At 39.0% G+C, this 26,025-nt stretch overlaps 1 protein-coding gene across 3 annotated transcripts; it reads right to left on the bottom strand.

Annotated features, from left to right (window-relative positions):
• Window positions 1-246: 246 nt before the first annotated feature.
• LOC139458799 (uncharacterized) lies at window positions 247-22,010 on the bottom strand. Of its 3 annotated transcripts, XM_071240217.1 has the most exons (6): window positions 21,874-22,010; window positions 7,735-7,787; window positions 6,822-6,932; window positions 6,510-6,578; window positions 1,878-2,054; window positions 247-685 (listed from the first exon to the last, which is right to left on the bottom strand). In XM_071240217.1, exons 1-6 carry the CDS (start codon window positions 21,936-21,938, stop codon window positions 417-419), a joined length of 744 nt encoding a protein of 247 aa, XP_071096318.1. In that variant the 5' UTR covers window positions 21,939-22,010; the 3' UTR covers window positions 247-416. The 3 variants fall into 3 exon arrangements, with proteins under 3 accessions (XP_071096318.1, XP_071096319.1, XP_071096320.1); XM_071240218.1 differs by lacking the exon at window positions 6,822-6,932 and having other exon boundaries at window positions 21,874-22,007; XM_071240219.1 differs by lacking the exons at window positions 6,822-6,932; window positions 21,874-22,010 and adding an exon at window positions 7,868-7,931.
• Between the last annotated feature and the right edge of the window lie 4,015 nt (window positions 22,011-26,025).

Below are 26,025 nucleotides of genomic sequence, written 5' to 3'. Positions count from 1 at the left end.
GTTTCACTAAAGTGAAAAACGTCTGTGACCTGCATCACTTCGGGCTTTACTCACACATTAAGCTGACACGCGGTGATATAACTGGAATACTGTTAAAAGCGGCGTTAAACCCAACTCATTCACTCACTCAGACGATACCCACTGTTCCAACTAAGCCATCTTATTGGGGCAAAGATAATATTTGGAGGTTTCCTAAAAACAAACGCCCTAACGAAACAGCTTATATTCGTTTATTCCACTGGAAAACATATCAGCATCAAATTGTCACAAGTACAAAATTCTGCATTTCGGGAAGTCATCACTACAGACACTTTACAAACAGCGGACAATTTTCCTGAGTAAACGTAAAAATATATAACTTGTTCAGTAAAAATATTAAATAAAAATAGAAAATGTGTTAAGAAGTGTCATTCCTATCATGAAGTTTTCTCCTTGTCGTGTCGCATCATTGAAAACAGCATCTTAAAAACAGTTTTCAGTAAAACAACGACTAGATGAAACAACACTGTCACAAAACCACGAGCCAAAAATGACACGAAAATATATGTCCACTCCACACCTATGGTTGCTGCGGTGAACTTGAATATGACGTCATTGCACGTGACCTTGGGGGTGACCTTGGACGTGGCATCCTGCAGCTGGTTGTTCTGGCGTCCAATGTGGACGTTATAGAGGAGATAACTGCCTGTGTTGGTGAAAAGTACAAATGAGGTTAGGGTTATATCGTCAAAATAGGAATGAAAATGTTGTTTTACAAACTGAATGCAGTCAGGAATGTTAGGGGGTTCTGTGAGCAATCGAATCTGGTCCAAAAGGCAACTATAACGCACACCAGCGTCTACACACACACCTAACCAACAAGATAACAAAAACATAACAGTCATCTCACCATCCCTATTGTACTCGGCTCTTGCAATAAGCAAGGGTACTAGACAGACAAACAGACAATAGTTTATTTTCGTCTCACTTCTGTACAAACATTTAAACGGCATGATAAATACAAACAATATTTGTAAAATTATGTTACAGAACCATTTATGAAGAATTATAAGAGACTATTATATAAATGATAAATAAACAGTATTTATTAAAACAGTATAAAACATTAACCATATACATTTTTTCGCCAATTAAGAATTTAAAAGTAGATTTGGGCAGTTAAGAAACAGACATCATTATTACCCAATATAAAACAAAGCTTATCAACATCTGACATACTAGTATCTAAAAACTATCGCATTTAAAGACATACTCATTAAAAAGCATATCTCTAAAATAATCATATAATGGGCAGTGAAACAAAATGTGACATTCATCTCTAACACAACTTTTTAAAAGGAATTTTGTACTAGGATCTCTTTGGCGAGGTCGGAGAGGTGATGTGATAGGGGTTTATCGCCGCGTTCAAGATTATTGCATTTATATAGCGACGTGTATATGTGTGTGTGTGTGTGTTGTATACTGACTCAGGCCCGACCGGTCCATGTTTTAGCCTGTTATTACCGAGAACCATGCAGGGTAACAACAAGTACCATATCTTAACGTCTTTTGGTATGACGCGACCGGGGATCAAACCACCGACCTTCCGCTCTACAGCAGACACTCTATCCACTAGACCAGGATCACAGGGCGGTCCTCGTCGGCAAGACATGTATGGGACACTGATAGCCTAATATTCCGTCCCGAAAAGTGATCTTAAAACAATGTATCATCTATAATACTCTACGAGCCATGCCCAGCAAGATTCAAGTACCGACTTCTACACTACTAAATATTTTATACTAAAACGGCATGACAAATATTCAATCGTTAATATTGTGTATCAAGTAAGAACAGTGTATGTTTTAAGGCATGGTCAGTTGTGAAGTCTTACTCACCGAAACTCAGTCCAACCAGCTGTATGAACGTTATGAGGCGGATGTACACTTTCAAACCGAGGGCCTTCTGCCCCAGATTGGCGATGATTGGTAGATACAACAGAAGGAGAGATGAGCTGACCAATAGATAGACGAAAAGGCGGGGTTCAAGGGAGCAGTCATTGTAGTAAACTGCACCTGAAAAAATGAAGTCCTGTTCGTTTAGAAGTATCACTTCTTTCTTCGAAATATAGTCCCACGATACTGTAGCTCACCTGTGTATGTAAGTCTACAATTTCAGCCACAGAAAAAAAGGTTGCAGTCACCACTGATATTCAAATGTTATATGCATATCGAAAGAAAAGAAACATTTGAAATAAAACAACTGAGTCATGGTTGAGGCATATATTGAACATCGCATTCGAACCTCTTCACCAAATTCTGGTGTAATTATTAGTGGTGCGTTTCAGTTGCATTGGTCCTGTGGTTTCTAAGGAGCTGTTTTCGACGGATGACTCACAGTTTTCTGTATTTTCCAACATGACCACTGGCAGCCGTATTTGAATTCAACTAATCAAAGATGGCGGCCTTATTGAAATTCCATTTTGATGCATTGAACAAACGTGAAACCCATTATAGTAATAAATATCTACACAAAAGTTCAGCAGAATCCACCCAGCCGTTTCGGTGATAAGGTAAGTGTATGGACCACGACGACGGGCAGTTTGCGACGGCAGAACCTCACATGACCTGTCAGACCAGGTGCGCTTATAACCCATTCAATAAAAGCAGTATGAATAACACCGAAGAGAGGGTGCACGTCCAACTGGAGAAAACCTTTACCATACACACATACGTGCAACTAGAGAAAACCTTCACTATACATATATACGTGCAACTGGAGAAAACCTTCACTATACATACATACGTGCAACTGGAGAAAACCTTTACTATACATACATACGTGCAACTGGAGAAAACCTTCACTATACACACATACGTGCAACTAGAGAAAACCTTCACTATACACACGTACGTGCAACTGGAGAAAACCTTCACTATATATACATACGTGCAATTGGAGAAACCCTTCACCATACACACATACGTCCAACTGGAGAAACCCTTCAATACACTGACATACGGCCAACTGGAGAAACACTTCACTATACTTACATACGTCCAACTGGAGAAACCCTTTACTATACAAACATACGTGCAGTTGGAGAAACCCTTCACTATACATACATACGTGCAATTGGAGAAACCTTTCATGATACATACATACGTGCAATTGGAGAAACCCTTCAATACACATACATACGGCCAACTGAAGAAACCCTTCACTATACATACATACGTGCAATTGGAGAAACCCTTCACTATACATACATACATGCAATTGGAGAAACCCTTCACTATACATACATACGTGCAATTGGAGAAACCCTTCACTATACATACATACGTGCAATTGGAGAAACCCTTCACTATACATACATACGTGCAATTGGAGAAACCCTTCACTATACATACATACGTGCAGTTGGAGAAACCCTTCACTATACATACATACGTGCAATTGGAGAAACCCTTCAGTATACATACATACATACGTCCAACTGGAGAAACCCTTCACTATACATATATACGTGCAATTGGAGAAACCCTTCACTATACATACGTGCAATTGGAGAAACCCTTCACTATACATACATACGTGCAATTGTAGAAACCCTTCACTATACATACATACGTGCAATCTTAGAAACCCTTCACAATACATACATACGTGCAATTGGAGAAACCCTTCACTACACTCACATACGTCCAACTGGAGAAACCCTTCACTATACATATATACGTCCAACTGGAGAAAACCTTCACTATACATACATACGTGCAACTGGAGAAACCCTTCACCATACACACATATGTCCAACTGGAGAAACCCTTCAATACACTGACATCCGTCCAACTGGAGAAACCCTTCACTATACATACATACGTCCAACCGGAGAAACTCTTCAATACACTGACATACGTGCAATTGGAGAAACCCTTCACTATACAAACATACGTGCAATTGGAGACACCCTTCAGTATACATACATACATGCAATTGGAGAAACCCTTCACTATACATACATACGTACAATTGGGGAAACCCTTCACTATACATACCTACGTGCAATTGGGGAAACCCTTCACTATACATACATACATGCAACTGGAGAAACCCTTCAATACACATACATACGTGCAATTGGGGAAACCCTTCACTATACAAACATACGTGCAATTGGAGAAACCCTTCACTATACATACATACGTCCAACTGGAGAAACCCTTCACTATACAAACATACGTGCAATTGGAGAAACCCTTCACTATACAAACATACGTGCAATTGGAGAAAACCTTCACTATACAAACATACGTGCAATTGGAGAAACCCTTCACTATACATACATACGTGCAATTGGAGAAACCCTTCACTATACAAACATACGTGCAATTGGAGAAACCCTTCACTATACAAACATACGTGCAATTGGAGAAACCCTTCAGTATACATACATACATGCAATTGGAGAAACCCTTCACTATACATACATACGTGCAATTGGGGAAACCCTTCACTATACAAACATAAGGACAACTGGAGAAACCCTTCACTATACATACATACGTCCAACTGGAGAAACCCTTCACTATACATACATACGTGCAATTGGAGAAAACCTTCACTATACATACATACGTGCAATTGGAGAAAACCTTCACTATACATACATACGTGCAATTGGGGAAACCCTTCACTATACATACATACATGCAATTGGAGAAACCCTTCACTATACATACATACATGCAACTGGAGAAACCCTTCAATACACATACATACGTGCAATTGGGGAAACCCTTCACTATACAAACATAAGGACAACTGGAGAAACCCTTCACTATACATACATACGTGCAATTGGAGAAACCCTTCACTATACATACATACGTCCAACTGGAAAAACCCTTCACTATACATACATACGTGCAATTGGAGAAACCCTTCACTATACAAACATACGTGCAATTGGAGAAACCCTTCACTATACAAACATAAGGACAACTGGAAAAACCCTTCACTATACGGGGCGGTCGGGTAGCCTAGTGGTTAAAGCGTTCGCTCGTCACGCCGAAGACCCGGGTTAGATTCCCGACATGGGTACAATGTGTGAAGCCCATTTCTTGTATCCTCCGCCGTGATATTGCTGGAATATTGCTAAAAGCGGGGTAAAACCATACTCACTCACTCACTCACTCACTTCGCTATACAGATATACGTACAATTGGAGAAACCCTTCACTATATACAAACATAAGGACAACTGGAGAAACCCTTCACTATACATATATACGTGCAATTGGAGAAACCCTTCACTATACATACATACGTGCAATTGGAGAAACCCTTCACTATACACATATACGTGCAATTGGAGAAACCCTTCAATACACATACATACGGCCAACTGGAGAAACCCTTCACTATACATACGTACAATTGGAGAAACCCTTCACTATACATACATACATGCAATTGGAGAAACCCTTCACTATACAAACATACGTGCAGTTGGAGAAACCCTTCACTATACATACATACGTGCAACTGGAGAAACCCTTCACTATACATACATACATACGTGCAATTGGAGAAACCCTTCACTATACATCGAAAGGGTGCAAATGGAGAAACCCTTCAATACACATACATACGTCCAACTGGAGAAACTCTTCAATACACAAACATAAGTTCAATTTGAAAAAAAACATTGTTCAATGTACGTTTCTAATACATCAACCTAATTCCACATTGGCCAACCAATCAATAAACCAATGTATCAACCCTTAGAAATGCTTGCATACACCATAATGGGAAACCCTTGAATATACCTACACAGCTATAGGCCACATTGGCAAGCCCTTGAATGTATCTACCTAAGCCATATTGGCAAACTCTTCAAAATACCTCAGACAGGCCATCCACCTGTAGCTAGCTACCTGACGCCACATTGGTGAACCAGTCAACACACATACACACGCCTTTTGGCGTATTCTTCGATTTGCCTACATATGGTATATTGGCGATCCCTTCGACAAACCGTCATACGTCATGTTGGTTATCCCTTCGACAAACCGACAAACGCCATTCTGGCGATCCCTTCGACAAACCTCAATACGCCATATTGGCAAATCCTTCGATAAACCGAAATGCGTCATTCTGGCGATCCCTTCGACAAACCTCAATACGCCATATTGGCAAATCCTTCGATAAACCGAAATGCGTCATTCTGGCGATCCCTTCGACAAACCTTCATACGCCATATTGGCAAATCCTTCAATATTTCAACATTTGACATTTTGCGACACCCGTTCATATTTCTACATTTGACATTTTGCGACACCCTTTCATATTTCTACATTAGGCTTATTGCGACACCCTTCCATATTTCTACATTAGACATTTTGCGACACCCTTTCATATTTCTACATTAGACATTTTGCGACACCCTTTCATATTTCTACATCAGACATATTGCGACACCCTTCCATACTTCTACATTTGAAGCATCCTTCTGCACATACCTACCTAGCGCCATCTTGGCCGCGCTGTACACGAGTGCAATGATGGTGAAGTACGACATCTCTGGTACCAGCCCTGCATACAAACAGCTCGTATCAAACAACGTGCATACATACAACAACCAATAGCCTTATATCACACAACATGTATATAAGTAACAAGCAATTACATTATAACATTATAACACCCAGCAGAGCTGTGTTACTTGTATTTAATAATCTGCCTCAAGGCCATCCATGCTGCGTTTAACTAAATGTCGATATGAGCATAAATGCATATGTATTGACAGGATTTCTAGTTGATCGTTAAGTACTTAACCTGATTCGTTCCCCGTATTCAGAACGTCGCTACTCAACCTGCCGTGAATGGTGAACACACGTGTACACGCCAACCAACTGTTGCACTTCTCTCTCATCCATGCGGATGCGCCTGGTGTGTGTTACATAGCAACTTCGTAAAAATACTGATGTGCATACAACAATAGAATCGATTGATGACCCAAATGCATAACATATGTCTTACTGCCCTCTGACTACCTACAATATCGATAATGGTGACCCGACCAGCTGTGTAGAAGGTGCTCATAGCTGCACTTAATGGTGCATCAACTGGCGAGTCTGCACTGTGCGCGTGGATGGTGAATTGCATTGTTGTATTGAAAACTGCTCTCTGCTATGTAACATATGATACCTCTCCCTATCTCCCTCCTTCTCTCTCCTGACCCTCCCCTCTCTCTCTCTCCCCCCTCTCTTCGATTATCCAGTGTATAAATCTGCTCTAATTTGTAACTGCGCACATTTCTTTTGCACATGAGACATTGGTAAAAACAACCCGAGTGAAACCACTCCCACTCATTCAATATTTGGTAACTCATTCAAAAAAACACATTCTTGCACCTTTTTCATAAAACAAGTCAGACATACAGACTGTATATTATATTTTCTATTCAGTTGTTGTTCGTGTTTTTTTTGTCTAAAACATATCGCCCTGTTTGATTCAAATAACCCAGGAACTGCTGCAAAACCATTTTTCATAATATCGACAAACTGTCATTTAAACTGACCAGGCGATATGTCCTTCTCCCCCTCTCTCTCAACCACTCTCACATATAAGTATATTTGAGTAAATAACATTCAAAAATAAGTGTAACAAACGATATGAACTTTGCACGTAAATGAACTCATGACATCTGGCTCCACCAGGCAGCCTATCAACTGAAAGACATCCCTACCTTTAAGCATGAAACTCTCGTAGACATCGCGCTTTTTCGGTAGTTTCACGAACCTTAAAAATAAACAAACATTTAAAAATAATGCAAGCACAAAAAGGTATAATACAAAATCAAGCAATTAAACAAACCGTACCGGTTAAAGGTGAATCTTCGCCTACCGCATATCATAACTACAAAGTGGCTGGTACTGCCGCTCAACGTGGGGAAACGGCTTATATTCCACAACGTGTGACAGGCGGCGGCTTATCAGAGAGTATTGTCAACAACTTAATCGATGTGTTATTTGTGTGATGGTGAACTTCTAATTAAACGGTGGAACAGTATTTAATATTTCAGCTTGTCATATAGCTGCGTGACGTTTTTCCGACGGACAACGGTACGATGTATAATTCACGATGACAATGGAACGTTGTCCTACAGAGAAATGATGTATGGGACTGCATTTAATGGTTGCTCTTTGTTGATAAATGCTTACATACAGCGAGTGAGCGAAAACTGCTTTGACGTATCATCGATTTCACAACTTTCTACAATAGAAAAAGTTTCATAATGTTGGATTTGATTGTAGTATCACTAGTATGTTATAGTCACATCTTATGGCATACAATGTTTGGTTTGTTTGTTGTTGTTTAACGCCACTCTCAGTATTCCAGCTGTATGATGATGTTCTGTAAATAATCGAGTCTGGAACAGACAATCCAGTGGTTGATATCATGAGCATCGATCCACGCAATTGGGCTATGATGACATGCATCAACCAAGTCAGCGAACCTGACCACCCGATTTAATTCCTAATAGAAACGGAAGATGACAATAAAAAATATCTCTGATTAGCACGATGGACCACCCAAGTTACATAAATTACCCCCAAACTGCTTTATCTCAATTAAACGCTAAAAGAAACAAATTAAAACATATAGGAAACGTCCCTTTTTATATTACTTACAATGAATTCATCAGTTGGTTGGATGGTTGGTTGGTTGTTAACGCAATATTCCAGCTATATGAAGTCGGTCTGTAAATAGTCGAGTCTGGACCAGACAATCCAGTGATTAATATCATGAGCATCGATCCACGCAATTGGGATCGGTGACATGCATCATCCAAGTCAGCGAGCCTGACTACCCGATTCCGTTAGTCGCCTCTTACGACAAGCATAGTCGCCTTTTACGACAAGCATGGGTTGCTGAAGACCTATTCTACCACGGATCTTCACGGGTCGAATTTGTTAGATTCTAAACAAATCTACCTGTTAAAGACAATCCTAAACATGTTCGGACCGTACACGCGACAAAATAATGGGACAAGAAACTCGGCTAGGTATGTGATTAGGATCTAGACACCCTTCAACAGTGTACATTCGCGTGTATGGGGAGATTAGTGTACGTGAAACTGACGCCTTAAAGAGTGAGTGAGTGAGTTTGGGTAACGGCGCTTTGAACCGTTACATCACGGTGTATAAGCTTGTTGTGGGAAGAAAGCCCGAAATAATGCAAGTCTTAGACATTTAGCAATGTAGTGAAACCCATGAGCACGTGTATGGTGCTAACAAACCTAGAACCATAATCTGGGTGGATCTAGTATTCCAACCGCTGTGGCGCTTTAAGAGAACACGAACACCCGTCCAACATCTGCTTACAAAAGTGTAACATCATATCTGATATGCCACGGAGCGAACGCGGGACACACTCTCTGAATGTTTTATTACAATGAGGGCAAACGCCAAGGTTGTAAAACCCACATAAACTCCATGTGTCACTTCGCTTGGAACCAGACACCCAGTTGTGGTGCTGGCAGTTGCCACTGTCTATGGTTGGTTTGATATACATACGCCTGATCAATATTGAAATTAACCAGTATTAATATCAATTTGGTCACGTGGGCATGTAGGGTCTACGTGTAAATCGCGGCCATTTTCTGTACTATAAAAGATAATATATAAATAAAAAAAATGTTTAAACTATACATATAGCTTCAGTAGAATGCGATGAATTCAATTTAGAAATCGGAATGTCACAATCGTATATGCTCTCCATAAATCCCTGAAAAAATATATCTATTTAATCTTCGATTACCCAGTGCATAAATCTCTCTTTTTTCAAAACAAATTCTTTGCCATCGTTTCGATTGGGAAGTACATTACCTTTGCTCTAATTAGTAAATGCACACATTTCTTATGCACATTGGTAAGAAAAAACGCGTGAAACCACTTCCACTCATTCACGAATAGATGATATATTGTCATTTGAACAATATTTGGTAACTCATTCGATAAAAACACATTCTTGCACCTTTTTCATAAAACAAGTAAGACATACGGACTGTATATTATATTTTCTATTCAGTTGTTGTTCGTGTTTTTTTTGTCTAAAACATATCGCCCTATTTGATTCAAATAACACAGGAACTGCTGCAAAACCATTTTTCAAAATATCGACAAACTGTCATTTAAACTGACCAGGCGATATGTCAGCCGCGTGCGATTCACTGATGTCAACGAATTTTACAGCGATGATTGTCATACGAGAAACATATTAGACGTCTCCTTGCGCTTCTGTATTATCGAATATCAAGTTTCATATTTCGTATTCATATCGATTTTACATGCGTGTCCCGATCGACACGGTTAGCATCCTCAATTATACAATGTATGATATTTCCATTCTATTACAATAAACACATGTACCATTTCGCCACGACGGCCTTGTTTCTAATGCAACACAGATTTTTTTCTCGCTAAGAAAATATGGGTCCGAGGTATCCATCGTAATAGAATGGAAATATAATCATGGGCGGATACAGCTTTTTTGAAAAGGGGGGGGGTGCACAATAAGGATCTATTTATTGTCTTTGGTGGTAATTTATACAGAAATAAAGATTTTTTTCGAAATAAAAAGGGGGGGGGGGGGGGGGGGAGTTGGTGCGCGCGTGACTCGTGATGCACGTCCCAGACGTTTACCACTTTGGGGTGACACCTACAAGCACGGGTATGCTGCTGAGTGAGTGAGTGAGTGAGTATGGTTTTACGCCGCTTTTAGCAATATTCCAGCAATATCACGGCGGCGGACACAGAAATGGGCCTTCACACATTGTACCCATGTCTTCGGCGTGACGAGCGAACGCTTTAACCACTAGGCTACCCGACCGCCCCAGGGTATGCTGCTGGCAAACATAGAAACATGATCGGGGCGAACCGGAATTCGAACCCAACACCCATGGGCTTCTGCTGTGTCTAAGGGACGCAACTCTGCACAGCGAATTCGGCGCCATAGACGACTGGGCACCGTGCGCCTCACGCCACTACAAGGCGAGCCGCTTCCGCTATAAGAACAAGTGAAGTATGAGGTACTCCAGGGCCCGTTCCACAAAGCGATCTTAGTGCTACGTTGGTCGTAAGCCAGTGATAAAGTAAGGGAGTTACGACCAACTCAGCACTAAGATCGCTTTGTGGAACGCGGCCCTGTACATTAAACGCCTAGCCAACATGACAAGGCATGTGTGTAACGCCGTGTAGCCTATCGACCTGGTTGTGAACACGGACCTTCCCTACACCTGCTGTCGCAGCACCTGAGGTCACGCACGTGACAACATCTGCACTTCAAAATTAATTGTAAACTAAAGTTAGCGTGTGTAGACATCCGTTTGATGCTGTTGTCAAAATTCACGAATGTCATATTTATCATATATCAAAGATTAATATCAACCAGAAAATTCGATTTTCTTCGCATCTTCGAAACCAGGCGGTTCATTGCCCTGATTAGGGGTTGTTTTTCTATTATGTGCATTCACAGCCACAAACAGTATAACATTGTTCAGTTGATTTTACTTCAGTAATGCTTCAAAATAGTTTAAAGCAGATCGAAGCAATTTAAGAAACTCTTGTAAATGTATATTGTTTCCCCTACTGAAGAACATTGACCTTATCCACAAGCTCACTTGCAGCGTTGACACAATTTTAAGGATAACAACTTCTTTAATACTGTGAAAAGCGACGTTTAGGTATAGATCCTTATACCGTTGTCAAGCAAGTAATGCTGTGAAAAGCGACGTTTCGGTATAGAAATACCCCGGATCTTCATGGGTGTGTACATTCCTGTGTTCGAGTTGACGTGAGACACACATCGAGGTATCGCCTTTCTTTTACGTGTGTTTCAGACAACTTCTCTTTTCCTCACACAGTCACGGTGCAACAGAATGGGCACACTGCAAAAACTCCTACTCAGTTAATGCGGACACTGAATTGTGGAGGCTGCCGTCCGGATTAATCAGGTCACACTAGGAACTGAGTTGGACTGCATTTTGTCAAACTAACGCATACTCTTAGATGACATTACCCTGGATTAGTGTGGATATGTGAACTATTAGAAAGTATAAGTGGATACATGTGTAAATCACACAATCAAAGGTTTCTGTCGTGTCCAAGGGACGCAACTCTGCACAGCTAATCGCGGCGCCTAAGACCACTGGGCCACCAGTGGCCCCTGGATATATGAACTATTAGAAAGTATACGTGGATATATGATTTATTAGAAAGTATACGTGGATATATGAACTATTAGAAAGTATACGTGGATATATGAACTATTAAAAAGTATACGTGGATATACGAACTATTAGAAAGTATATGTGGATATATATGAACTATTAGAAAGTATACGTGGATGTTTGAACTATTAGAAAGTATACGTGGATATATGAACTATTAGAAAGTATAAGTGGATATATGAACTATTAGAAAGTATACGTGGATATATAAACTATTAGAAAGGAGAAGTGGATATATGAACTATTAGAAAGTATACGTGGATATATGAACTATTAGAAAGTATACGTGGATATATGAACTATTAGAAAGTATAAGTGGATAAATGAACTATTAGAAAGTATACGTGGAGATATGAACTATTAGAAAGTATGCATGGATATATGAACTATTAGAAAGTATAAGTGGATATATAAACTATTAGAAAGTATAAGTGGATATATGAACTATTAGAAAGTATACGTAGATATATAAACTATTAGAAAGGAGAAGTGGATATATGAACTATTAGAAAGGAGAAGTGGATATATGAACTATTAGAAAGTATACGTGGATATATGAACTATTAGAAAGTATAAGTGGATAAATGAACTATTAGAAAGTATAAGTGGATATATCAACTATTAGAAAGTATACGTGGATATATGAACTATTAGAAAGTACACGTGGATATATGAACTATTAGAAAGGAGAAGTGGATATATGAACTATTAGAAAGTATAAGTGGATAAATGAACTATTAGAAAGTATACGTGGATATATGAACTATTAGAAAGTATAAGTGGATATATAAACTATGAGAAAGTATAAGTGGATATATGAACTATTAGAAAGTATACGTAGATATATGAACTATTAGAAAGTATACGTAGATATATAAACTATTAGAAAGGAGAAGTGGATATATGAACTATTAGAAAGGAGAAGTGGATATATGAACTATTAGAAAGTATACGTAGATATATGAACTATTAGAAAGTATACGTAGATATATAAACTATTAGAAAGGAGAAGTGGATATATGAACTATTAGAAAGGAGAAGTGGATATATGAACTATTAGAAAGTATACGTCGATATATAAACTATTAGAAAGGAGAAATGGATATATGAACTATTAGAAAGGAGAAGTGGATATATGATCTATTAGAAAGTATACGTGGATAAATGAACTATTAGAAAGGAGAAGTGGATATATGAACTATTAGAAAGGAGAAGTGGATATATGAACTATTAGAAAGTATACGTGGATATATAAACTATTAGAAAGGAGAAGTGGATATATGATCTATTAGAAAGTATAAGTGGATATATGAACTATTAGAAAGTATACGTGGATATATAAACTATTAGAAAGTATACGTGGATATATAAACTATTAGAAAGGAGAAATGGATATATAAGCTATTAGAAAGTATACGTGGATATATGAACTATTAGAAAGTATACGTAGATATATAAACTATTAGAAAGGAGAAGTGGATATATGAACTATTAGAAAGTATAAGTGGATATATAAACTATTAGAAAGTATACGTGGATATATGAACTATTAGAAAGTATAAGTGGATATATGAACTATTAGAAAGTATAAGTGGATATATAAACTATTAGAAAGGAGAAGTGGATATATGAACTATAAGAAAGTATACGTGGATATATAAACTATTAGAAAGTATACGTGGATATATGAACTATTAGAAAGTATAAGTGGATATATGAACTATTAGAAAGTATACGTGGATATATAAACTATTAGAAAGGAGAAGTGGATATATGAACTATTAGAAAGTATACGTAGATATATAAGCTATTAGAAAGTATACGTGGATATATGAACTATTAGAAAGCATACGTAGATATATAAACTATTAGAAAGGAGAAGTGGATATATGAACTATTAGAAAGTATAAGTGGACATATGAACTATTAGAAAGTATACGTGGATATGTGAACTATTAGAAAGTATAAGTGGATATATAAACTATTAGAAAGTATAAGTGGATATATGAACTATTAGAAAGTATACGTAGATATATAAACTATTAGAAAGGAGAAGTGGATATATGAACTATTAGAAAGGAGAAGTGGATATATGAACTATTAGAAAGTATGCATGGATATATGAACTATTAGAAAGTATAAGTGGATATATAAACTATTAGAAAGTATAAGTGGATATATGAACTATTAGAAAGTATACGTAGATATATAAACTATTAGAAAGGAGAAGTGGATATATGAACTATTAGAAAGGAGAAGTGGATATATGAACTATTAGAAAGTATACGTGGATATATGAACTATTAGAAAGTATAAGTGGATAAATGAACTATTAGAAAGTATAAGTGGATATATCAACTATTAGAAAGTATACGTGGATATATGAACTATTAGAAAGTACACGTGGATATATGAACTATTAGAAAGGAGAAGTGGATATATGAACTATTAGAAAGTATAAGTGGATAAATGAACTATTAGAAAGTATACGTGGATATATGAACTATTAGAAAGTATAAGTGGATATATAAACTATGAGAAAGTATAAGTGGATATATGAACTATTAGAAAGTATACGTAGATATATGAACTATTAGAAAGTATACGTAGATATATAAACTATTAGAAAGGAGAAGTGGATATATGAACTATTAGAAAGGAGAAGTGGATATATGAACTATTAGAAAGTATACGTAGATATATGAACTATTAGAAAGTATACGTAGATATATAAACTATTAGAAAGGAGAAGTGGATATATGAACTATTAGAAAGGAGAAGTGGATATATGAACTATTAGAAAGTATACGTCGATATATAAACTATTAGAAAGGAGAAATGGATATATGAACTATTAGAAAGGAGAAGTGGATATATGATCTATTAGAAAGTATACGTGGATAAATGAACTATTAGAAAGGAGAAGTGGATATATGAACTATTAGAAAGGAGAAGTGGATATATGAACTATTAGAAAGTATACGTGGATATATAAACTATTAGAAAGGAGAAGTGGATATATGAACTATTAGAAAGTATAAGTGGATATATGAACTATTAGAAAGTATACGTGGATATATAAACTATTAGAAAGTATACGTGGATATATAAACTATTAGAAAGGAGAAATGGATATATAAGCTATTAGAAAGTATACGTGGATATATGAACTATTAGAAAGTATACGTAGATATATAAACTATTAGAAAGGAGAAGTGGATATATGAACTATTAGAAAGTATAAGTGGATATATAAACTATTAGAAAGTATACGTGGATATATGAACTATTAGAAAGTATAAGTGGATATATGAACTATTAGAAAGTATAAGTGGATATATAAACTATTAGAAAGGAGAAGTGGATATATGAACTATAAGAAAGTATACGTGGATATATAAACTATTAGAAAGTATACGTGGATATATGAACTATTAGAAAGTATAAGTGGATATATGAACTATTAGAAAGTATACGTGGATATATAAACTATTAGAAAGGAGAAGTGGATATATGAACTATTAGAAAGTATACGTAGATATATAAGCTATTAGAAAGTATACGTGGATATATGAACTATTAGAAAGCATACGTAGATATATAAACTATTAGAAAGGAGAAGTGGATATATGAACTATTAGAAAGTATAAGTGGACATATGAACTATTAGAAAGTATACGTGGATATGTGAACTATTAGAAAGTATAAGTGGATATATGAACTATTAGAAAGTATACGTGGATATATAAATTATTAAAAAGGAGAAGTGGATATATGAACTATTAGAAAGGAGAAGGGGATAAATGACTTATTAGAAAGGAGAAGTGGATATATGAACTATTAGAAAGGAGAAGTGGATAAATGACTTATAAGAAAGTATAAGTGGAAAATACCTTAACGTCAAACCATTGGAGGTGTGGGGGGGGGGGGGGGGGGGAGATGGATTATGGATTGTCCTACAAAAGCTTACCCACCCCATACTGATATATTCAAGTGGATGTTCCACAAGTAACTTTAATGTTTAGGCAAGCGAGTTTAACATAGTTGGTGAGTGTTTGGAGTACAGAATTCACATACAATTCACATGAAAACTTTCAACTCATCATATAAAATGAGACTAGACCTTAATTAGTGGGATGCAAGGATTTTGATAGTGTAAGATTTGGTCGGTAGGTCGATGCAAATGCATATTACAGGATTCGTTTAACCTTGAAGTTTGATTTGGATCGACAAGGTGATAAGACACTTATAGTTGGAGTTTATTGTCAAAGCGATTACAAAGTATTGTCAAAGTACACTCGGCGATATCCAAGAACCTTCTCATTCTGATTAAATTAATAAGTCCTTATTTAGAACTGAAAAGGAGTTTGGAAGAGAAAGATTAATTCATCCCTTGCCTTCTCCCGACTTGGTCTTATAATAGATAAAAATGTGTTTCTTTGGGTTTTTATGAATTACGTAACATTATTCCAGCAATGGCTAGTAAACGTCTGAGATCATTGAGGTTTTCCGCTTTAATCTATGAGTGTTGATATATTTGATATAAAAGGACACGATGATTATTTATTATTCAATATCTTCTAAATCATTAAGTCAAAAAAATTGTATAAATTTGAGGACCAGGTTAAATTAAATTAATTACAGGTGTATCAAAATACACATATTGTTTCTACTGATTTTTTTGCGGCATAACTATCTTATGTTACTGTACGATATCTATCGTGCGAGATCACTAACAATATATAACAATTAGGTGTTTTCAAAAATTCAAAAACCAAAGTGAACCGAACAGTCTGTATTTTGCACAAATGGTAAAATGGTCATTGTGTTGAGCAAACCCGCCAGTCACTATACGTCCGGTGACACTGCAACGATACAATGCCATGACGTTACAGCTGTGGAAAGTTTTGGCCTTGAACTTAATCACACCCTCACTATCCAAACAGTTTGATATTGTCACTGTCATGCATTGATAGATTGAAGTGAAAGAAAATAGTTTTTATGCAAAACGTATTCAAAAATAGAATCACTTGTCAGATGTGAACATGTAAACCTCACAGTAACGCTTATGTCAATTGACCAATGGGTGACCAGAAACAGTATCTCATGGGAGATATCGTCTTATCTCACACAAGCGATATCTACTGTGTGAGTCAGGAGTGGGTAATACTGTTATCTTACATGTTTCAACCAGGGTGAGGGAAGGAAGGAAGGAAGGAGGAAGACACCAGGCCGGAAAAAACAACCTACAGTACATCAATCTATATCCAGTTTGAGATGATGATGGGAAACTTCCTTTAAGGTACGCGGTAGTGTGTTAAAGGGGGCATTCGGGACTCAGAAGTGTGGTACGTGAAACGCAAATGAAGTTGTATTTAGTTTTGTTTGTTTGTTTGTTTGTTGTCTAACGCCGCACTCAGCAATATTCCAGCTATATGACGGCGGTCGTTAAAATAATCGGGTCTGGACCAGACAATCCAGTGATTGACATCATGAGCACCGATCCACGCAATTGGGATCGATGACATGTATCAACCAAGTCAGCGAGCCTGACCACCCGATCCCGTTAGTCGCCTTTTACGACAAGCATAGTCGCCTTTTACGGCAAGTACGGGTTGCTGAAGACCTATTCTACCCCGGAATCTTGTATTTAGTACGCAGCTTCAACGTTAAAAACATAATGTACTGAAAAATATCCCTTAAATGTAATATCTTCTCGATGTTTTCAGTGATTAACTTCAAATCACACCCCGTTATGACCGAGGAACTTGTTCTATGGGTCTTCGTCTGTTGTCGATACTCAGTCTTTTTAGAGTGAAGTGAGACACGGGCTTCTGATGTTTTTGTTACGAAGTGTTGGGATTTATGAGTGAGCGGTGATACTCAGAGGGAAAAAATAGGTGAATTCGGGATTCGACTGCAGGGAGGGGGTTGGCACCGTCTGACGTTGAAAGGGTTCCGCGGGGATGCTGATGGCGAGGACGAACGACATGGATGACTTATTGATATTTAATTGTCAATATTTAAAGACAGCCTTTGCCCGACCCCTCTAGACCCCCACACGCGACAGCTGTGTCCTGAACGTACATCTCTGTTCAGCCCAGATGGTGCAATATATACGACACATATCACCCAATCGCGGTAGCAGGCAAAGTGGCAGAATTATAGAGTCAGTAGCACAAAATGAATCATTTGGCAATATTTACTTAACTGATGATGAAGCACTCAAAACGTGAAATAATAATATTGTCATGCACGATACTGCGATTAAAGCAAAAGGTCGAATTGGTAAGTCGATCTGGCACAGTTCGGCTAGACTAACATCTAGTCTCTGAAATGAACATATCGTACAGAAAATATTAAAAAGGAGACCAGAGACTCTCTTCATTTCCTGATACTGCAGTAATCTAGACTTGCCAAACATTATAGACTTGCATGGGCACAGTTCGGTGTACACTGGGGTGGGGTGGAGTTGGGGGTGGGGGGAAGGGATGTGGTGTGGAAAGGGACAGTGGTAACTGGTAAGGAAGAGGGAAGGGCAAGACCAGAGTCAAGGGTATTGGCGAGGATAGCCTTGCTCCAAGGCTGTACTAAAAGAGAAGTCAATTAAGGTAATCTGGAAATTATGATTTCAACTAAGAATTACTGCCTTAGAGACTTGTGCAAGTCTAGGGTGAAAGGTGACAACTGGATTGTGTTGGCGGGAGAGAAAGAATACGAACAGAGCCAAGGGTAAGGATTGGGCGTGTAGTGGGAGACAGTATCACACGACGGGGTCAGAAAAGAGGAAAAGAGCATATTTTTCCGACAAAATCTCGGTTTACAAAATCGCAGCACGGACTGGTTGCCTGGTAACTCTTCAATGTGGCACTCAGATGTGTAACAGCTAAAGATTGCCAGGCATGTGTTTTTTGTCAGGACAAAGTAAACACAAAGCAGAGTCGGGAGTACATCGTGACTTGCCTGCGTGCTGCAGGCGACCGGACCCGCCCAACTGACCACGTCCCTGCGTTAAAACATAAACAGGTCGGAATTGTCTATGTATACCTAATGTACACCACATGAAAAATATCGGTTTTTAATAAACCTGCAGACAAAAGTAACTGTGATCATATGAAGTTATTAACACCAGAAAATATATAGTGTTCATGATAAGAAACGTGTAAAAGCTCTAATCATGGAACGGTTTACATTCCGATATTTCTAGTACAGATAATCCTAGGTTTCTTCTAGTTGTTTATATATACTGGATAAGTTCCACCTCAAACTGTTTTCGTCAAAGAACTGCTGTAAAGGAACGTAGGTAGGTACATTGTAGGTTGGTTGGTAGGTAGCTCGGTGGGTGGGTAGGTAAGTGGGAGGTAGGTAGGTAGATAGGTAGGTAAGTGGGAGGTAGGTAGGTAGGTAAGTGTGAGGTAGGTAGGTAGGTAGGTAGGTAAGTGGGAGGTAGGTGGGTATGTAGGTAAATAGGTGGGTGGGTGGGTGGGTTGCTTAGGCAGGTAGGTAAGTAGGTGGGTGGGTGGTTTGGTAGGTAGGTGGGTAGGTAGGTAGGTAGGTGGGTGGGTAGGTAGGTAGGTGGTTTGGTGGGTGGGTATGTATGTAGGTAGGTAAGTAGGTGGGTGGGTAGGTAGGTAGGTGGGTTAGGAAGGTAAGTAGGTGGGTGTTTGGTAGGTAGGTAAGTAGGTGGTCGGGTGGGTAGGTAGGTAGGTAAGTAGGCGGGTGGGTGGGTGTGTAGGTAGGTGGGTGGCTGGGTGGATAGAAAGAAAGGGAAAATCTCAGTTTTGTATTTCTTATCATTAAACTTGGTGATGATTGAATAGGACGTAATGGTTCGTCCTGTTGGGCTCTCGGTACATATCATTTGCGTCTATTCTCAATTTCTCTCCGTATAGGACGTTAGATGTTGCGTCCGATAACACCCTGTCGTCTTGAATTATGTATATATGACTATGTAAAATGAATATGCACATCTACAGCTACTCCTTCGCCAACCAGAATGTGGATCGAATGGGCACAAAATGTGACCCTGCAGAAATTGTCTGGATGATTGTAACTCTTGCTATCGGTCACTGGTTTGACTATCCCAGACTCGATTTATTTCACGCTACCGTGATATATCTGGAATATTTCTTGCGTTTAACAACATTCAGATCGTCAAATTAGCCAGGGCTTCGTTCCAGAAAGCGATCGCAGCAAGTATGGGAGTTACGATCACCTCAGCTCTACTATAGCTTTGTGGGACGGGGCCCTGGTAACTCAATCTAACAGGTGGAATTTATCTTGTCGTCATCATGGCGGTAAACAATCGAGGCGCGTTTCATGTTGGGTCAGACTTCTTTTGTTTAGTTGGTTTTACGTATTTTTGGCTGGTGGCGCTACGATCGAGCACAGGAATTCCAGCCTAGTTCGGCAAGGGTGGGAACTGGACTTTTAAAGTCAGTTAACTCTCTTGCCTCGGGAAGAGGCATTAACATAGGTTTTTTTATCGACGGAGTAAAGATAACGCTGCTTTGATGGAGTCGGCGGATTCGTAAACCAAGTTTTAAAAAATGTCTTGCTTTATTAAAATCGTCCCCACCCGTGGAGATCCGGCTTAAAAAGGGGCTTCAGCAACCCATACTTTACGTAAAAGGCGACACACAGTGTACGACGACTCACTGTCACTCTCCATCCACACTAAACTAACACGCGGTGATGAAATATACTGATTACAGATTAAACCTTGCCCCAATAGAAAACCCACAAAACATTGCGCAATCACACACTTCGCACATAAAGGTCTTGCTTTGTTCAAATATATAATATATGTAATTGAATACCATAGACAGACCAAAACACTGAGAACAGGGGATATGCTAGACCAAAGCTTAGTCTCTAAAAATATATAATATTGATAGAAACAATAAACTCCATTTAAATTGAAAAGGAGCTCCAGTGAGTTGGGAGATCTAGACTTGCTTCAATCAAGAGGTATATATCATTGCAGTCAGTCAGATATGCACAAACCTTGAGTCCCATTCTCCCCACATAGGGCCATAGATAGGTCAAGCGAAGATAGTATGCATGCAGATTTTGCCAAAGGAATGCTTTTGGCAATTCGCGTTCAGTAATGGTCGGTACTTGTTTACAATTTTGTTGAAAATATCTGACCAATTGTGTTTTGGTGTGCCTAAACATAATTTTAGAATGCCCGCTGACTTAAGAATTTCCAAAATGCATAAATGTATTGGTATGCTTTAACAGGGAGGTGTGGTGGTGCAAGCACACACAGACTGATAGTTTATCAATAAAGTTATTCTCTTCGAGAGGTGGTAACACAATCGTATTCGTGGTATGAAATAATGTAAATATTCTGTTCCGGGTTAGAACTGGTCTTCAGCAACCCACGCTTGCTGTAATGTCTGGTCCAGACTCGATTATTTACAGACCACCGTCATATAGCGGGAATATTGCTGAATGCGGCGTTAAACAACAAACAAACATTAAGTTCCGTATCTGTAAATCAGAGGACAAAAATCTATGAAACGTACGACCCGCCAATGAAGCCCCTCAGCCTCAGTTCGTACACTGTTTCAACACTATAGATCTACTTACTGAGGTTTCCACTTCACACGTCTGTCGTGATTTGTTGAAATGGGGTCAGCTTCTTGGGTAGACATCGTCTCCTCTGTCGGTCAGTGTAGTGTCCTGGATGTTCGAGATTGGACCTATGATACAAGCGCGGTCTCGACGCTCACAAACAACAGAGGGGACACGCGTTTGATCGGGGATTCCCCGCAGCGTGGCGAAGGCGGAGTGTCTGCTTCCAAGGGAGGTCACTCTTGTTTGTTGACATTACGACAAAGAGAAGTTCGAAGCGTGCTGCGGTAGCGCGCTCATTGGAAATTAGGGATCACGATAGATGATTGGTTAATCAAGTAATAGACATCGCGCAGGCAGGGAACAGGAGCATATTCCGCCACGCTGTAACCTACCTCTATTAACAGCAGACCTACGTGTTGTTTAAAATTCATGTGTAAGAGGTGTATTTAATTATTCCTAGGTAAAATGATATATATAGCACAACAAATTCTTGATAAAAAAGTTAGAGCAATTCCCCTAGACTAACTTCTAGTCTTCTGGACATATCGTACAGAAAAAAATGTTAAATTATCCTAATAATAATAAAATACAAAGGAGCCCAGATTTCAGATACTGCAGTAATCTAGACTTGCCAAATGTTATAGACTTGCAAGGGATATATTGGATAAATGTTTCAGGGTCTATATGACAGACTACAGAGCCCCCCTAAAATTAAAAAAAAATTAATCCAGTCGCGGAAAGACAAAAAAGACCTAAATGATCATCACATCTTTCTTGGTAGTGTCAATGCTCTTTGTAAAGTAAACTACGTTTATAACGAACACGCTTATAACGAACTGACCGATATAACGAACTTATTTTTCAGTCCCGACCATTTGCTGTATATATGTTGTATATATGCTTATAACGAACTACGGTTATTACGAACTGAAATTAGTGGCCCCCTTGAGTTCGTTATAACCGTAGTTTACTGTATATAGAATATCAGGGGATGACAATTCTCAAACACGGGTAGAAATACCGATAGTTGATTCGTGCACTGTTAACAACACTAAATATACATTCACAATGTACTACAGGTAACTCAGTCTTATCTTACTTCAGCTATACTTCAGTTGACAAATCTAATCAGATAATAGCAGACAGCACTAGCAAACGGCAGCCTTCGTGTATTTATTAATGGATATCGCAATCGCATTCAACGATGGAAAGGAAAAGTATCACGCGTTATGCTATTGGCCAGGGTCGATTTCACTCCACAACCCACACCCCCACCCCCACCCCCACCCCCACCCCTCATAATATGGGCTCAGGTGTTGCCCCCCAACCCCCCAACTATGAAATTCCTGAAGGGCATGTTGTGTACATATATAACCTGCGACAATTACAGAAAGCAAGGTATCGGTGTGGCCTCTGTAAGGATCTCCTTACACCAGACGTAGTAGACTGAGCTAGAGTGGTCTACGGTTACATGTATGTGTTTGCGGAGAGCAGACACCGAGCTTCTTCACATGTCATGGAGCAGAGGGAGTCTGTGGGGGATACCTCATCCGGATACCACTTAACAGGGCTCGGCATCTGGCGAGCCAAAAGGGGGTTGACATACTCACAGGTGCACCTCTTTGAGAGGGTTGGTCAGCGTACATAGCCACGGGTGTACATTTAGAGTCCATGGTACAATGTATATCTATCTTAAAAAGGGCTTCCATATATATTTTTTATTTTAACGACACTCTCAGCAGTATTACAACTAATATTCCATGTTGACATCAGCCTACAAATAATTGAGTCTTGACCAGATAAACAAGTGATTGATATCACGAGCAAAGATCCCCGCCAACAGCATATAATATCACGCTTTTAACCTAAACCCCTGCAATCCACACGAAGGACGCAACATCCTCCCTCTCTCTCTCTTACTCTCTCTCTTTCTCTTTCTCTCTTACTCTCTCCCACTCTCTCTCTCTCTCTAACTCTCTCTTTCTTTCTCTCACTCTCTCTCTCTCTCTCCTCTCTCTCTCTCTCTCTCTCTCTCTCTCTGTGTGTTTCATGCAAAAGGAACAGTACAACCATTGAATGTTTGAAACCCAACCCATAAAACATAAAAGTCCCATCATAATTTGATACATATACATGTACTGTAAAGGTATTTTAATCAACAAGTGATTTCAACATTTGAGAACTTGTCGCGCTGTATCAACCTCTTGCGTGTGTCGAAAGTCTTTAAATGAGCATCTGATGTACTCGAAACACCGAGTTTGTAAACTTTTATATACTAGTATTTTGATACAATGACTGTGTTAGAGAATCTATCATGAATGTTTTCTGGTACCGTTATAGTGTTGAGCTCATTTAGTCTTTGGTGTGTTCGCCCACTGCAAACGGAAAACATTTCACATAATCATCGTGGTGTTCAACGTCGCAATACAACACTGATGTCCATGTCACTAGAAGGCTATAGTCCCAAGTCTTGCTCGACCTGACCGTGGAATCAGTCATACTATTGATCATGATGTATCGTAACTACTATCCCGTTGTCTTGTACAAAATATTTGTTGTTCACTTATATATTATCTCTATATCTCCAGGAGTAATAGAAAAAAAAATTAAAATTGACCAAAACATCATTCTGGAATGGCATACATATGGCCTAGATTGTATGGATATAATCATAAAACCCGTAACTGTAGTTCGGAATACCCCCTGTTAAATATTTCGAGGCTGCATGATTAGAAAACACATTCCGACTGTCACTTTCAGGATCTGGTAAGCGACGCTCTGATTGGTTGGATGAAAGGTCGTGTTTAGCGGTAGCGAGAACTAAGATATGATTCTAATGATGTTGGAGACGCAGATAAATCACACTACTTTTGAGAATCACTTGTATTTGTACGATAGCAAGAGATATTTTACGTCCGTTTCCCAAGGTTCATGAACAGTGTGTTTGAAGCTGTCTATTGTTGATAAATATTATTTCAGGGTTTCTTTCGGTTTGTCAACAGGATAAAACACTTCACCTCGGGTTTTTATGAAATTTAAACCCTAAAGCGTGCGATATTACGGGTTGGGAGGTCTGTAGTAGAGATAGAGGTGGCTGTTAGTTTTGTTTGGTTGTTGTTATCGTCCTGCGTAATTGGGATACGATAACATGCATCAACCAAGTCAGCGAGTCTGACCACCTGATCCCGTTAGTTGCCTCTTCGCCATTGGTAGCGGTACCGGTGGTTGCCGTGTTAGTGGTAGCAGTGGTTGCCGTGTTAATGGTAGCAGTGGTTATGGTGTTAGTGGTAGCGGTGGTTATCGTGTTAGTGGTAGCAGTGGTTATGGTGTTAGTGGTTGCGGTGGCTGTCGTGTTAGTGGTAGCATTGGTTGCCGTGTTAGTGGTAGCGGTGGTTAACGTGTTAGTGGTAGCCGTAGTTACCGTGTTAGTGATAGCGGTGGTTGCCGTGATAGTGATAGCGGTGGTTGCCGTGATAGTGGTAGCGGTGGTTGCCGTGTTAGTGGTAGCAGTGGTTGCCTTGTAAGTGGTAGCGGTGGTTGAAATAATAGCTTCTTATGAATTTTTACTTCGACAATTTGGAGAGCTTACTCCGATTTCTGAGTGTGAAATATATAGTAATCAGTCGCTTTTAGTTTTAATATTAAACTTAATAATAAATCCATACACAGTTTGAAATATGTAAAGAAAAATGATGTACTCCTCAAAACAAATGAACGCAATACGGATATTTTTGGCCATAAATGCAAAATTAGGTGCAAAATAATGAGGGTTAATGTGTTATAGTGTCAGTGACAAATTTCTCGGATCAGAATGATCACAACAAGGACATACAAACCATTAGTCCGAAAAACACGTACGATTCGGAAAAACGCACCCTGTGCGTTAACAAAAGGGCCATGGAGCTGCACGTACTGCACGTGCAGCAGCACTATGTACGTTATTAAAATGTAGGGTTTTTGATTGCCTGGCATCTGCGTCAATCGAAAAGTGACAGTTCAACAACATGCCATGATTAACAGAAGTGCAAAGAAACAACGTCCTAGGCCGTTTGCAGGCAGGGAAATCCCGATTAGCTGTAGACAGGGTTTTCAATGTAGCGCCCAGCACCATCACAAGGCTAGGGGATCGGTTTCAACAGCATGGGTCAACACGTGATCGGCCAA

The sequence above is a fragment of the Haliotis cracherodii genome, unplaced genomic scaffold (genome assembly GCF_022045235.1).
Source record: "Haliotis cracherodii isolate W230 unplaced genomic scaffold, xgHalCrac1.p SCAF_13, whole genome shotgun sequence".
Lineage (NCBI taxonomy): Eukaryota > Metazoa > Mollusca > Gastropoda > Lepetellida > Haliotidae > Haliotis > Haliotis cracherodii.
This window is presented reverse-complemented; position numbering and strand designations above follow the sequence as displayed.